At 36.0% G+C, this 14850-nt stretch overlaps 1 protein-coding gene across 1 annotated transcript in view; it reads right to left on the minus strand.

Annotated features, from left to right (window-relative positions):
* The window catches only part of ascc3 (activating signal cointegrator 1 complex subunit 3), a 294060-nt gene that overhangs the window by 44932 nt on the left and 234278 nt on the right, over positions 1-14850 (minus strand). Inside the window, exons 17-24 of the mRNA XM_065246358.2 lie at positions 14631-14750; positions 14332-14496; positions 13689-13775; positions 12786-12962; positions 9153-9378; positions 8917-9071; positions 2854-2952; positions 310-478 (exon numbers count right to left, since the gene is read on the minus strand). Of these exons, the coding sequence (XP_065102430.2) occupies positions 310-478; positions 2854-2952; positions 8917-9071; positions 9153-9378; positions 12786-12962; positions 13689-13775; positions 14332-14496; positions 14631-14750 (1198 nt within the window). The remainder of the gene's footprint in view (positions 1-309; positions 479-2853; positions 2953-8916; positions 9072-9152; positions 9379-12785; positions 12963-13688; positions 13776-14331; positions 14497-14630; positions 14751-14850) is intronic.

Raw genomic sequence — 14850 nt, forward strand, 5'->3', positions numbered from 1 at the left:
CTCAGGCAGGTAGTGTAGAGTAAGAACATAGCGGATGTTTGATGTGTAGTATGTGAGTGGGTGGATGAAAGTTTTTATCGATGCTTTTCTGCACCATCATTTAATTGTACACTATGTTGATACAATGACAATAATGAATCTAATTTGATCAATTTCCTGCATGGTGTTTGTAAGGTAACAGTACTGTAGATCATTCATATCTGGAGAATGAATATTTCTAGACCGAAATGGCCACCAACACATCATTAAAGAGGACGTCTGTAGTGATAAATGTAGAGGGGTTGTTTGCAGTTGAAGAGACAGCTGCACCTGTATGTGGTGGATGTCTCTCTGGCAGTATCAGATGCTGGAAGTTGATGATACAGACGGCTTCAGAGCCCAGCCAGCGATCAGACACGGCTCTGATGTAATACTGAGAGGGCATTGGCTCAAAGATGGGTATAGTGAAGATCACCTGCTGGGGCTCGCCACTCACAACCTGAGCACAACATACAAAACAAAAATTATTCTTCCATCTAAAATTGAGCTGGATATTAAACGTTACAAAGGTTAAAGTGTGTCATCACATTTTGTTAAATCTTATAATTGTTCATTGACATTGAATGAAATTGTTAGGCTGCCTTTGAAGAAGATCTAAATTAATGAGCATAATTGTTGTAAAGTCATTTCTACCTAAAAGTTGTCATTTCTCAGTGTGCATGTAAACGATCAAACCAAACATCAGGTTTCACCCAGGTGTACACGTTTAAAAGTTAGTGTGAAGGTGTACGTTTACCCATTTCATATTCTATCTAACGAGATATAACAAGAAATTAAATGATGTGTCTGACATGTTTTCCTTAGTTTAACAGACAAAAATTATTTAAATTTCCTGACAAGAAATATACTATGGTGTGCTTTATGATATTTAACTTTATACCACGGGTCTGTTGAATGCTGTATTCTGATTGGTTGAGAAATGTTCAGTGGGTATGCATTAATTTCTGATAACCGCACACCTAACTTGTCAAATGTCTTAAAAATAGGCACCAGAGCAATGTTTGCGGTAACCGTGGTATAAGAGGAATAATTGACTCCGGTCCTTTGAATTATTTGAAAATAATGCACACCCGCGGTATAACGCTTCGCGTCGTGCCGCAGTGCACCTTGGGTGTGCATTATTTTCTTATAATCCAATGGCCCGTCGTCAATTATTCCTTACGTAGTAAATGGAAGTCTACTTTATAATACTATAGTAATTGATGTGATGTATTAATGTATATGTACTACAGTATTCTGTAGTTTTAACTATAATGAACATACTACTTTAATATTTGCTACAGTAAAGCTCAAAAACACTACAATATCTTAAAGGATTAGTCAATTTTCAAAAAAAAATTTTTATATAATTTACTCACCACGATGTCATCCAAAATGTTGATGTCTTTCTTTGTTCAGTCGAGAAGAAATTATGTTTTTTTTTTTTTAGGAAAACATTCCAGGATTTTTCTCATTAATGGACTTTAATGGACCTGAACACGTAACAGTTTTAATGCAGTTTAAAATTGCAGTTTCAACTGAGTTTCAAAGGAGTCAAACCATCCCAAACGAGCCATAAGGGTCTTATCTAAAAAAAAAAATGCACTTTTAAACCACAACTTCTCGTCTATCTCCGGTTCTGTGATGCGCCAGCGCGACCTCATGCAATACGTCATGACGTTTTATGTGGAATGATAATAATTAATGTCTTTGTGTCAGTTTATTGTTTAAAATGATCCGCAAATGTGCGTTTCATATATATAACACGTGACCTTTCTATGTCACTAAGCAATTATGTGAGGTCGCTCCGGTGCGTCACAGGACCAGAGATAGACGAGAAGTTGTAGTTTAAAAGTGCATATTTTTTATTTTTCTTGTCAAAAATGACAATCGTTTTTCTAGATAAGACCGTTATGACTCGTTTGGGATCCTTTAGAGTCATTTGAAACTCCGCTGAAAAAACTGTTAAGTGTTGAGTTAAGTGTTAAGTGTTGGGGTCCATTAAAGTCCATTAAAATTTGAAAAATCCTGGAATGTTTTCCTCAAAAAACATAATTTCTTCTCGACTAAACAAAGAAAGACATCAACATTTTGGATGACATGGTGTTGAGTAAATTATCTGGATATTTTTTTAAGAACAAGGACTAATCCTTTAAAGGTAAGGATTAACTGACGACGGGCCGTTGAATTTTTCGAAAATAATGCACACCCAAGGTGGTAATGCGGCATTACACGAAGCAAAGTTATATCGTTAATTTCAAATAATTTGAGTAAATTATTCCTCTTATACAAGAGTTACCACAGACATTGCTCTGGTGACTATTTTAAGACATTTGACAGGATAGGTGTGCACATTACGGAAAAATAGTTAACAACCTTGAAACATTTCTCAACCAATCAGAACAAAGCTTTCAACAGCCTTGTTGTATAACAGAAAGTATTCTAGAGTAGTGTTTGGGCTTTATATATAGGCATTACTTGAGTCAAATTTTTTCCTTTATTAAATGTTTATATAATAATTGAACTTTTTGAGTTCTGGTGCTCCAAACTGCATATTCAGACTTTCTTTCATTTTGCTTTTCTGGCTGCCAAATAACACAAAGATGGTTTGATTAAACCTGCACAGTCAAAGTTTAAATCTCCATTCTGGGTGTTAGACTTCTGCATAAACTCGAGGCTTCTGATGACTGTTTTCAGATCCAACATTTATCAATATCCAGTCATCTGTGCATTGCATACATGGAAGCATGCAAATGTTTCATGAATCAAACACTTTTTTGTTTGTATGTTAAATGATGGCCATTGTGATGATGATTGGATGTCCTGGATCATCACCTGTTTCTTCTGCAGTAGAAAATACTCAGAGTGGTAGATGTGGTCATTGATGGGGTCTTCAACCCACAGCCACCAGGGCTCTCCCACTGAACCATGGACCTGTTTAACAAAGCAGCATAAATGTGAAGGACATATGGCTGATTTCTTTCAGTAACAATAAAGACTACTTGAAATCTTGAAAAACTGATGTTTTTTACATTGCACCCATCATTTCTTATGTTTATCAAATTAGATTTATTTTTCAGACAATTTGCACAGCAAATTGGTATTGCGATGTATGTGGAGTGTGAACAGTCAACTGTTTTTGGTTGACTGCTGCATTTTGCGGATTTTCTCTCTAAAATCAATTTACAAAAAAAAAAAACGAATGCATGCTAGGAATAAGACCGACGCTTATTTCTCACGCCACACGCAAGCGTCTTGGAAGCGTTTCCAGACAAAATAGAACACAAAAAGTGGTTTATATGTCAATTTGACACAACATTGTTTGACATAAATGTAGGGGTGACCCCGAATAGTCGAAGATTCGATGCATCGATAGGAGAAGCCTGATTCGACTACCAATCTCATAGTCGAATCGTCGCAGATGGGTTATGAAATGAGGATCATTCAATTTTGGCCGTATGGGTGCACACATTATCTGATTTCACATATAACAGCTTTCTCACAATATATTAATATACTGCATATTATGATAATGCTGCAAATAATATGTGAAGTAGCAGCTTTCAATAAATATTTTTTAAATGCGTTAATAAATCCAACAACCCCTGTGACCGGGCTTCACGTCCATAAGAGGTCTCTATGTTAATAAACCATTGCCTCTTTGTTTCTACATTTAAAAGACAAAGCTGGCAAATTAAACTATGACTTTCGTTCTTTTATTAATTTCTATATTTTATTTTATTTATAAATCACTTTGGGTTATCTGATTTAACTATTTGGCTTGTGTTTTGTTTCCGTGCACTTGAGGCATTTTGCATATTTGTTCTTCACTTTGTTACTTCTGACCTTATTTTATTAAAAAATTGTATTTATTATAAACGTAAATTCCGATCTAATTTAAGTATGTAAATTTTGGATAGCTTTTCGTTGTATCGATGTTGCGCTATTGCGTGCTGGCCATGCTTGCGCATGTAATTTAGCCGAACGGGCTAGGTGCTCTGCATGCGTCTCATATTTAGGAGTTCATCAAACTAAACATTAAAAAACGGATGTTTTTCGACGAGTATAAGTTTTTAAAATATATTTAAAACAGAGTGGTTATATTGTCTATCTTAAAGTTACACTACAAAACAGGTAAGCCGTTTTTTTATTTCGGTGATGAAACGGAAATTAGTATCTGCACCGAACCTATTTCTGCCTGACACGAATGTCTTTCTTGTGATTTAATATTATGGTCAGTCGGTGTTCACTTTCAAATGATAGCAAAGAGATTCCTAAAATAAATAATATCATCCGGTCTTTCTGTATCTAAAGTGAATACAGAGATTATCATAGTCAAAGCAAGCAAGCAGGTATTTCTGTGCTAAATAATAACGCGTAGTGTCTATAAAATCATTAATTTCAGTGTTCTTCTTGTTATAAATTAAAGTTTAATGAATTGTATATAAAGATTAGTTTTTATCATTTACAGTCACAATCACAAATTATTTGTCATTTCTCATTTGTCGGGTTTTTTTTTTTGTCATGACTGCTTTGACGCGCTATCTCCAAATTAAATAAAACACTTAATTGTAGCCGGAGTTTCCAAGGCAGGATCACATTTGTTATTTTTTAGGTTTAGTTATCAAATGTATTTTTGTGTGATGTTCTGTAGATCGTGGCTTTAAAATGTTATGAGGAATAATTAAACAAATGTTGTAAAAAAATATATATATAAATGCATCCTCAGTTTTGTCTTCGTTTATTACTTGAAAGACAGTTTTGGTCACTGTATCAGACAGTTGTTTATGTGTGCTGCTTGTGAAAGAAAATAAAAGTTACCAATTTGTACCTGGTCTGGCCCCCTCCCAACCCATGCACACAAACATAGATGATTCGACTATCGGTCGACTATGGAAAGATTCGAAAATTCTGATTCGAATATGTAAATCCTTAGTCGAGGACACCCCTACATAAATGCAGACATGTAAATAAAAACCTATTTCCAACTATTGAATCTGTCAACAGGCCACAGAACGAAAGTCTTTGTGTAATCAAATCAGTATACTGTATGCATGTTTAACATGAAGTAGCCTATTGCAGGTAGTTTCCATAAGTCTCCCCATACGTCGAACAAGGGCGATACAAATCATGTGACGATTTTGTAGTTGAAACCGGACACTTTCAGGTCAGTTTATCTATAGGAAACATACATGTATACAGAATAGGGTGGGAGCAGCAGCGCCGCGTCAAAAACGCTTCTGGTAAGCAAGGGCATAGAAAACGCCACGCAGCTGCCATGCGACAGACACGCGACAGACACGCCACGCATCCGGTGTGAATCGGCCCTAAGGAATTAATAAAAACAAAAACGTTAAGATGAGTGTGTCTGTTGCATTCTGTTAATGAGACGGGTATAAATAAAGTAAGCTACTACTTGACAGTAAGCTACACGTTCAGCGTTTCTGAATAAGTTAACTTGTAAAGATAACATAATTACAAAACCAGCAAATTATTGCATGCACATATGGTACAAAGCATGATTATTTATTATGATTTCAGAATGAGCACGGTTGTCATTAATAATAAATATACTGCGGTCTGTCTGCTGATCTGATACTGTAATGAAGATGAATGTATAATAAAATAAGATTAAAAAGAAAAATGTACAACATTCAGTAAATAACTACCGTATTTTCCGGACTATAAGTCGCGTTTTTTTCATATTTTGGCTGGTGCTGCGTCTTATTCTCAGGAGTACCTTGTAAGTCAGTATGAATTAATTTTGACATTTATGAGGCAAAAGAGACCATTACTGTCTACAGCTGCGAGAGTCCACTATATGCTGCTCCTGTATTTTTTTTGTAATTCAGTGATGTGGAATGACCAGTCCGGGAACTTGATGCTCGGTGGCTTGTTCGGTTAATTTATACTCTTCAGCCTTCCAGGTATGTTCTGTATGCTTTTGTTTATTGTGTAAATAACTGATAATGTTACGATTACGTACGAACATCTATTCAGCCTGCTGTTCTGTGTGCTATTGTTTAGTTGAATAACTTGCCTCTCAAGATGAAATGTGTGTGTTCTTCGGCGCGGATTTTGTGAAATAATTTTATAAATAAACGCCACATATAGTCCACTGCGACTTATATATGAAGAGTTTCGTTGCAAAATGAGATAATTTTTGTCAAAACATGTGTATTATTATGTTATCATTAGTGTTGTAGTCAAGACCACTTAAACCGAGACCAAGTCATGACCAAGACAGGCCCAGACCGAGACAAGACCAAGACTTTAAATGGTCGAGACTGAGTCAAGACCAAGACCAAGACAGGCCGAGACCAAGTCAAGACCAAGACCGCAAGTCACTGCATTAAAACACTTATGATAAAATGTGGAATATGCAAATGATTAGGCACTTGTTGTCTGTGTGTGCGTGTGTGTGTGTGTGTGTGTGTGTGTGTGCGTGTGTGCCATCAGAGAAGTTGATAAAATAATCAAAGACATTGCAGATATATGGGAATTTATCTTTGTCTATAAGCAAATAAAAGTGAACAAACACTAAAGAGCTGAAATCAACATACTGAACTGTCTTTCCATGGCTTGCCATCCACTTAACACAATGCAGGTGTTTTTAGTAATAAAATAATAAAAAAAATGTCATTGGGAGAAACTTAAACAATACAAACATCATATGCCAAACCAGAACAAACTGCATAAAATTAATGATAAATAAATTTATTTGTGATGTGCACTGCAAAAAATTATTTTCAAGAAAAAATGTTATTAGTATTTTTTTCTTGTTTTCAGTAAAAATATCTAAAAATTCTTAAATCATGATGCTTTTTTTGATGAAAAAACTACCCAAGAAAATAAGTCTGGTTTTAAACCAAAAATATCAAATTTAAGTGATTTTGTGCATAAAACAAGCGAAAAAAATCAACCAATGGGGTAAGCAAAAAAATCTTGAACCTTTATCTTAAACACTAAATTAAAGAGAAATTCAAGAAAAAATTGCTTACCCCATTGGCAGATTAATTTTTTTTTTGCTTGTTTTATGCACAAAATCACTTAAATTTGATATTTTTGCTCTAAAAACTAGACTTATTTTCTTGGGTCGTTTTGTTCATCAAGAAAAAGCAACTTAATTTAAGAATTTTTAGATATTTTTAGTGAAAACAAGACAAAAATACTAAGATTTTTTTTCTTGAAAATAATTTTTTGCCGTGTGTCATCAGTTGTGGTCTTGACCGGTCTTGAAATAAAATTCCGAGTCCTCTTTGTCTGAGACCGAGACGAGACAGAGTAAAAATGCGGTCGATTCCAAGACGAGACCAGGACCGGTCTCGGGAACTACAACACTAGTTATCATGTTATTATTTTGTTTTATGGTGCTACTTAGCTGTATTTTTCAAAACAAACCAACTGCAGTTGAATTGATATTAATTGGAATGCACAACCAAAAAAGAGATTTCTGGAAAAAAAAAAACGGAGTTATCTCGTTTTGCAACGAAACTCTTCATATGTTATTTTGTCTGACTGACGCGTTTTTGATCGGTGCGACTTAAACTCCGGTGCGACTTATAGTCTAGAAAATACAGTATGTACATCATTAGGACGTTTGCATTGTTATAATGTACAGGGAGACTTCAGATATAAAAACAGAGATTCATTCAATAAAAACAATCATTAAAATCTAATAACGTCCATTGATTTAATAGAATGTTTAGAAACATGGCGGTGCGGTGGCTTCACAAATGTGACATCATGCGCAATCCAGTCATTTCTATAGATCAGTGAAGATTCCAAACAAACTAATTCAAATATCTAGTTCTGATTATATAAATCTAAATATCTTGAACACGACACTTGGGAGTATAACTTTTCACACTGAAAGACACCATTTCCCATGCACATCCTTGTGTACAATAGTGCAACACTATTCATATTAAGCCAGACAGCTTTTACATTATAATAAAGAGATAACTTACTTTACTTTGAAATGCACAAAATAAAGATATCGTGGGAGAATTACGACTACTTATGTGTGGCTGTACAACACAAACACATGCACACGTTAAAACATACACACGGCAAGTGGATGGTTGAGCGTTCAGTAATGTTGTAATGTTAATGACTCATTACTGTGTCAGAGCGCGATCATGGGTGATTAGTGTGAACTGATGGTCCTCCAGCTGCTGGATGTCATGTTGGAGGAGTTACGGTCACAGGAGAGTGTAGGACACAGAGCGGCCCATCTGTGGCCCATCACAGCACTGACCCTCAGGGGAACAATAGCAACAGATCTGGCCCTATTCAAGTCTTTGTGTTGTTAAACGCAGGGGAGGAGACGCACAAATGGATGAGTCTTTCAGTGCCTCCTGCCCAACCTACCGTAAGCACCACCAGTGCTTCACAAACATTTCTGCATTCAACACCTTATCATGGACAATATTGACTTTAGACACGGTGAAAATCCCCTATAGTATTTATTTAGGCTTAAACTACAAAAAACTTAAATGTTTATTGTGTAGATTATTTATCTTATAAAACTGACCTGCATAGACAGACTGTTAATCATTCAGAAGATATCTGAGAGTAATGCTGCTCACGTTTCACATCTAAATCTCTCATACGTTTTTCTTTACTTTCAAGAATGCTTTTTGCTGCGGCAGCTCACATCAGCGTATTGCAGGTCCACTTTGGCTTCGGTTGTGTTTAACTGGCTGCTGTGAGTTCGTAAATTGACATTTCTTTTGTTAATGCGGCACTGACATAAAGCCGCCCATGTCAGAGGACGTTTATAATAAAATACATCTTCTGTGGCAACATATCAGGGTTTTAGCGCACGCCACAGTTTGCGACTCAAAATTCAGAGTCTCCAGGGTGTAATGAGATGGCTCTGGTTGCTATGGTTACCTGGTCGTTCCACCTGAAGTCCGGGGTGATGCTGAGGCGTACGCGCAAGACGGTGCGTGTGATTGGCTGAATGCTGGACTCCATCAGGATGGCAGGAATCTGATGGACACACTGCTTCACCTTCAGCCCGATGTTGACGTGGTGTAACATGTGACCTGTGCACGCACAAGCATACGCATCAGTCAGTAAATCACAGTGTCTAGCAGAAATGTATCACAGTGCGAATGAAGACTGACCGATCTCATCTTTGCCCATGTCTCTGAGTTTGTCGACGGTGAGCTTCTTCTCCTCCAGTCTGGAGAGCACCGATGGAGGCAGCGTGCTGAATTGTCTCAGCGGGTGAGCCCATCCCCACAGACGCTTGTCAATCACTTTACACAGGTTGAGCAGACGGTAGGTCATGGCCGGCCAGCGCTTCCTTAGAGCGATTTCAAACAGAGCCCGCACGATACGAGCTGCGTTCTGTACGGAGAAACACAAGTCAAATCAGGCCTACGAAAATAATAGAGACTCTTTTCAAATCATTCATCGCAATTCATTTCAATTGAATTCGCAGGGTAACAGTGATAACAGTGATCCCTGTGTATAAATGATCAGATTTAATGCACAGCCAAACCAAAAATGATTCAGGACGCTTGTCCAGTGAAATATCAAATAATTTTTGTCATATTATTTACTATTTTCTAAACTTATAGTGAATAAACTGTGATAATGCGAGTAATGATGAAGGTGTCTGAATAAATTTTTGGTTGGACTGTAAATGCTCTGGGACGTAGTGGTCAAGTACTGCTGTCTTCTGAGAGTTTAATCAGTGTTTGGTTATTTACAAGAGTGACGACTGAATTCACTCAGGTAAAGGTGACTGCATTTACACAAAGAGGTGTGTGACGTAATAAATATGCATCAAAAAACTCCAAATTGTGGTATCAATGCACTAAAGTTTTATGGTTGATTTTTTTTCTGTTAGTTATCAGCATTTATAAAAACACACCAGTATTAAAGCAGATTTAATATGTATTATAAATGTGTGAGCTTAAAGGGGTGGTTTCCTGGACAGGGATTAGCTTAAGCCAAGACTAGACCTTAGTTTAATTAGGAAATAACTACTTTTAACAAACATGCCTTACTAAAAACATTACTTGTGTGCATTTTTAGGCAAAACAAATTACACTGATGTATTTATAGATATGTCAGTGCAAGCTGTTTTCAGTTTGGACACCTCCTACATTTTTTTATTCTAGGACTAGTCTAATCCCTGTCCTGGATATTTTAAAGATTAAATGTGTTGTTTTGTGATCTTTATGTGGTAGCCACCAGAAAAGGCCATAAAACAGATTCATTTCATTTCAGTCGTATCTTCAAAGGTACTAGCAATATTTTACAGGTTAAGGTTTTGAAATTGCAGTTTGTTATCTAAAAGCAGACTTTTCGTTGTTTGAAATAGTTTAGACTGAAGGGAGGTGAAACAGAAGAAAGCACAAGTTGTTGTTAGCTAGCTGCTAGTTTAAAACATTCAACAAAATGGCTGTTTTTCATAGCGGCCGCTGCAAAAACGGCAGTAAAACTGACTATTATCAGCTTAAATTGAATTTAGTTGCTTTAACAGTGACCTAAAAGAAATCGCTTTCAGATACGGACACTACTTAAGTATTTTTACCTTCTACATAAAAGTAAATTTGGTAACACTTTACAATAAGGTCATTAGTTAACATTAGTCAACTCCATTAGTTAACATAAACTAATAATGAACTGCACTTATACAGCATTTATTAATCTTTGTTAATGTTAATTTCAACAATTATTAATACTTTATTATAATCTTGTTAACATTAGTTAATGCACCGTGAACTAACATGAACAAACAATTAAACGCTTTGTTTCTAATAACTAACATTAACAAAGATTAATAAATACTGTAACAAATGTACTGCTCATGTCAGTTAATACATTAACTAATGTTAACTAATGAAACTTATAATAAAGTGTTACTGTAAATTTTTAAGTATTCATATTTTATAATTTTTTTTCTTTGGAAAACATACATTCCAAAGCATATTATCATAATTTTTACTCCACTACATTTCATAATTTCAAGTTTTTGGTTTATATTTAATATTTAAGTACATTAAACATCTAGTTTTTTTTTCACTTTTACTTAAATAAAAAATACTGTTGTACTTTTAGTCAATAAAAGTAAAAGTACAAAATTTTTATGTAATTGAGTATTAAATCAATTTTAATATGCAATATAAAGGAAATACAAAGTATGATTCTATGCTTTATAATGTTGTGAACATTTTTTTAATAAAGTAATTTTTTCCCAAGACAAACACTGCTTGGAAAATGTACTTCGAATACTCAAGTAGTGTCCGCCTCTGATTGCTTTTCTATATGTTTGTCTTGCCTAACACTATTAAATCATCCCACCTTTGTAGAACACAAGGCTCATCATTATGGTTGTTTTTTAATGAAGGCTTAATGACAAAACTTTGCAATTACACAGAATAAAAGTATTCATTGGTGTATTTTTATAGGAATTTTTAATCCCAATTTTACATACCTGACATATGGCTACTGCTACTGATTTACTTCTCCTTTGAGTGTTTTTGCAGTCAGCTCCAAATTTTTGTTGAATCTGTTAGCACAGTCGATCACACAACTACTTTTCCCATTTCAGACGCGTTTTTCACGCTATACTAATGCTGTCGCTCAGACTTTTTGCCACTCAGTATGCGTAACCGCAGTCACTTTTGCCGAAGGTGACGTCACGTGCTTACCCTCAATATCGTAAAATAAGCTAGGTAGAATAAACAAGGGATGGTAATAACAGCTTCCTTGATATGAATATAATTGTATAGAAAAATAACTACAAGGTCTAACAAAGAAAGAAACCAGTTGAAAATCAAAGAGATTTAGCAAAGAGTGCAAGAAATGATGACAGTGAAGGATAATATCTGTCTGATAAATTCATAAACCGTATATAATGTGATAGAGGTTGTAAAACGTTTGGTTTCCCTATAACCATACTTTGATGACATTTTTACATCTAAAATAAGACATCTAAGAACTCAGAGTCTCTTCGTTCACTTGACTAATGCATTTTATAATGAACACGATCATCATCCACTAATAAAGACCTGCAGGTGAACATTTATGCTGTATAGATTTAAACTGTGATTTCGTTTATTTGATAAAAACTGATATTTAATGATAAGATTAATAAACTCAGTATTGTTCCTTGAAAACCCTGGGCAGCGGTTTTATGAACAAGTACTACTATTTTTCACTACTTTTGTATTTTATTATTTTTATTGGTAATTTAAAGGGAAATGAATGCACATGTAGCCGCTATACAGCACATATTGATAATTATATCTCTGGATTTATTCTTATACTGTAATATCAGATTATGTTAATCTTCACAATCCCACAGATCGACAGGTGAATGATGGGGAATTTATCTGCACAGATGCAAAATCCATTGGAAGAATCTCTCTCATCGTGTGTAGATAAACATACACATGTGAAGTCTCTGAAGTGTGACGGAGAGAGAGAGATATCACAGTCCCCGACATCAGAGAGGATCTGGATTTAAAATCAACATAACATTTGACACGGAAATGACTCCCATCGCCGGAAACCAGCTGCATGTCTGAAATCAGCCGAATTAAGAGCAAAGAGGGAATTTGGCTAAAAACATGGATGTACAGTAACACAGAGCAAAGACAGATGACTTCTACAGAGAGAGACGCAACCAAAATCTTGGAAATAATAATACACACTATTATACTTACCCGTGATGTTTGTTTTCATTGTTAAATGCAATGTAATGAGATCATGTGATAAGTTTGACTGTGATGAACTCTTACCTGTGCTACATAAGACAGATCAGATATGAGCGAGAAGCTGTCCACCTCTCCACGGCTGATGTACGTCTGAAGTAGGATGTTGATTTTGCCGTAGCCGTTCTCCACACCTCCGGCTGCTGGCAGTTCGCAGAAATCACACAACATATGTTCCAGTTCCTCCATTTCTTCATCTCGAACCTGTGTGTGACACCTCAACACCTTTACTGTGTTGTAGAAGTCTTCTGAACGCTCAACATTTCATTTCAAGAGCGGTCCAGACTAGAGGTCGACCGATAGTGAATTTTAACGATACCGATAAATTGATCCGTACTTGCCGATTACCGATTAATCGACCGATAGTTTTTCAAATGGAAGCTTAAAATATGCAGTTTAGCCGGCTAAATCATGAATAAAAGTTACCAGTTGGATATAAACTAATGCGAATGTATGGTGATAATCATGACATTAAACATTTGGGTTGGATTGATCTGCATGTATTTTTGTTTGAGGTACTACTAATATAAACGTCGTGTCAGCCTTGACGACAAATTTAGGTTCCTGCTGTTGTTTCTCTGCTAAACCGGCATCTAGTCAACAACATTTTTTCATGATAGGAAGCAACTCGGAAAAACTATTGCATGGATTTTTGCCGATAGCCGATCGTTCCACCAATGAACTATCGGTGTCGATTAATCGGCAAAACCGATTAATCGGTCCACCTCTAGTCCAGACCACAGTGTGAATATCACTAAACTGATGGATTTATTGTAAAAGTGCGACTTTTTTCCTATCATTTCTTTTCTTGTGCCGGGTCAGAAAAAAACATGGGTGAAAATAAATATACGATTTGACTCGGTCTCAGTTGAGGTGGTTTTGACTACAACACAATGCTTTGTTATTAGATGTGATGTATTGGGCACTCACCTTTATCTGCTCAAATTCTTCAGCGTTTGAAACGATGCTCAGAATATCTGCTTCAGTTTTCTGTGAGTTAAACAGCTCATTGAACGTCTGTAAGATGTAAAGAGAGAAAAGCAGAATGAACAACATCAGTTGTGTTTTATGTACTATGGGTGGTTGTTAAGGTGCTGTTGGTGGGAACTTCTGCTCTGCAGATACGGCTCAGGTGCCACGCTCTCGGTGTAAATGCGATTTTTATGCCTCTTTTATCTTTGCCCTCAGGTGAAAATGGTAAATCTGACTGAAATCTGAAATGAATATCAGATGTCTACTCAACAAGCGGCAGACACCATGAGGAATGGCTCAGGTTCAGAGAACTGAAAGAGTTCACTAACACTAAAAACATGAGCAGAACTACTAATGATGCTTGAAAACTCTTCAAGCGTTGACCAAACCATGCTGGAAAAATTCATCTTTGAATAACAATCATAAACTGAGTTTAATGTCTGAGCTTGATTGCGGCGGCACCTACTGGCAAACCAGGGTACGGCAATACTTGGTTAATATGGTTTGAATGAAATCTTTTAGCCTAAAGTAATTCAATTCTCATATTTTTATTTCATTCATAGCTCAGACAAAATCACAATTGGCTTTGGTCTTATCTCACCTCGATGGTGTTATATTTGATATAGTAGTGACTGGCCGTTCTGCCAAGGTCCGTGGAAGCGAAATAACCGGTTCTCTCATCAAAACGAATCATTCGAGCCTTATCCAGTTTTCTGCCGGACTCCAGCACTAACTCCTTCCTATAGAGCTCCAACTGTGGGTCCATCTGAAACACAACATCTCAATCAATCAATCAATCAATAATACAAATTTAAACATGTTTGATTATAGAAACAACTGTAAACATACAAGAAGAAAGAAAAGGACATTAAGATACACACAGGTGTAAATCTACAGTACCTGATAGGCCTTGTGGTTGATCCCGTATACAAGCGGATTGGCTCTCATCCGGACATACAGATACGTGTAACTCAACCACCTGACGGCTTCATCCACGTTAGTGACGGTCCCTAGAGCTATCTGCACATAAAACACAAATAACACGTCAGATTTACTAGTACTTCAGTCAAATCAAATGTGACCGCTCTCTGTGGTTTATGTTTAACAGTGCATTATTTCT

This window comes from Paramisgurnus dabryanus, chromosome 13 (assembly GCF_030506205.2).
Source record: "Paramisgurnus dabryanus chromosome 13, PD_genome_1.1, whole genome shotgun sequence".
Classification (NCBI taxonomy): Eukaryota; Metazoa; Chordata; class Actinopteri; order Cypriniformes; family Cobitidae; genus Paramisgurnus; species Paramisgurnus dabryanus.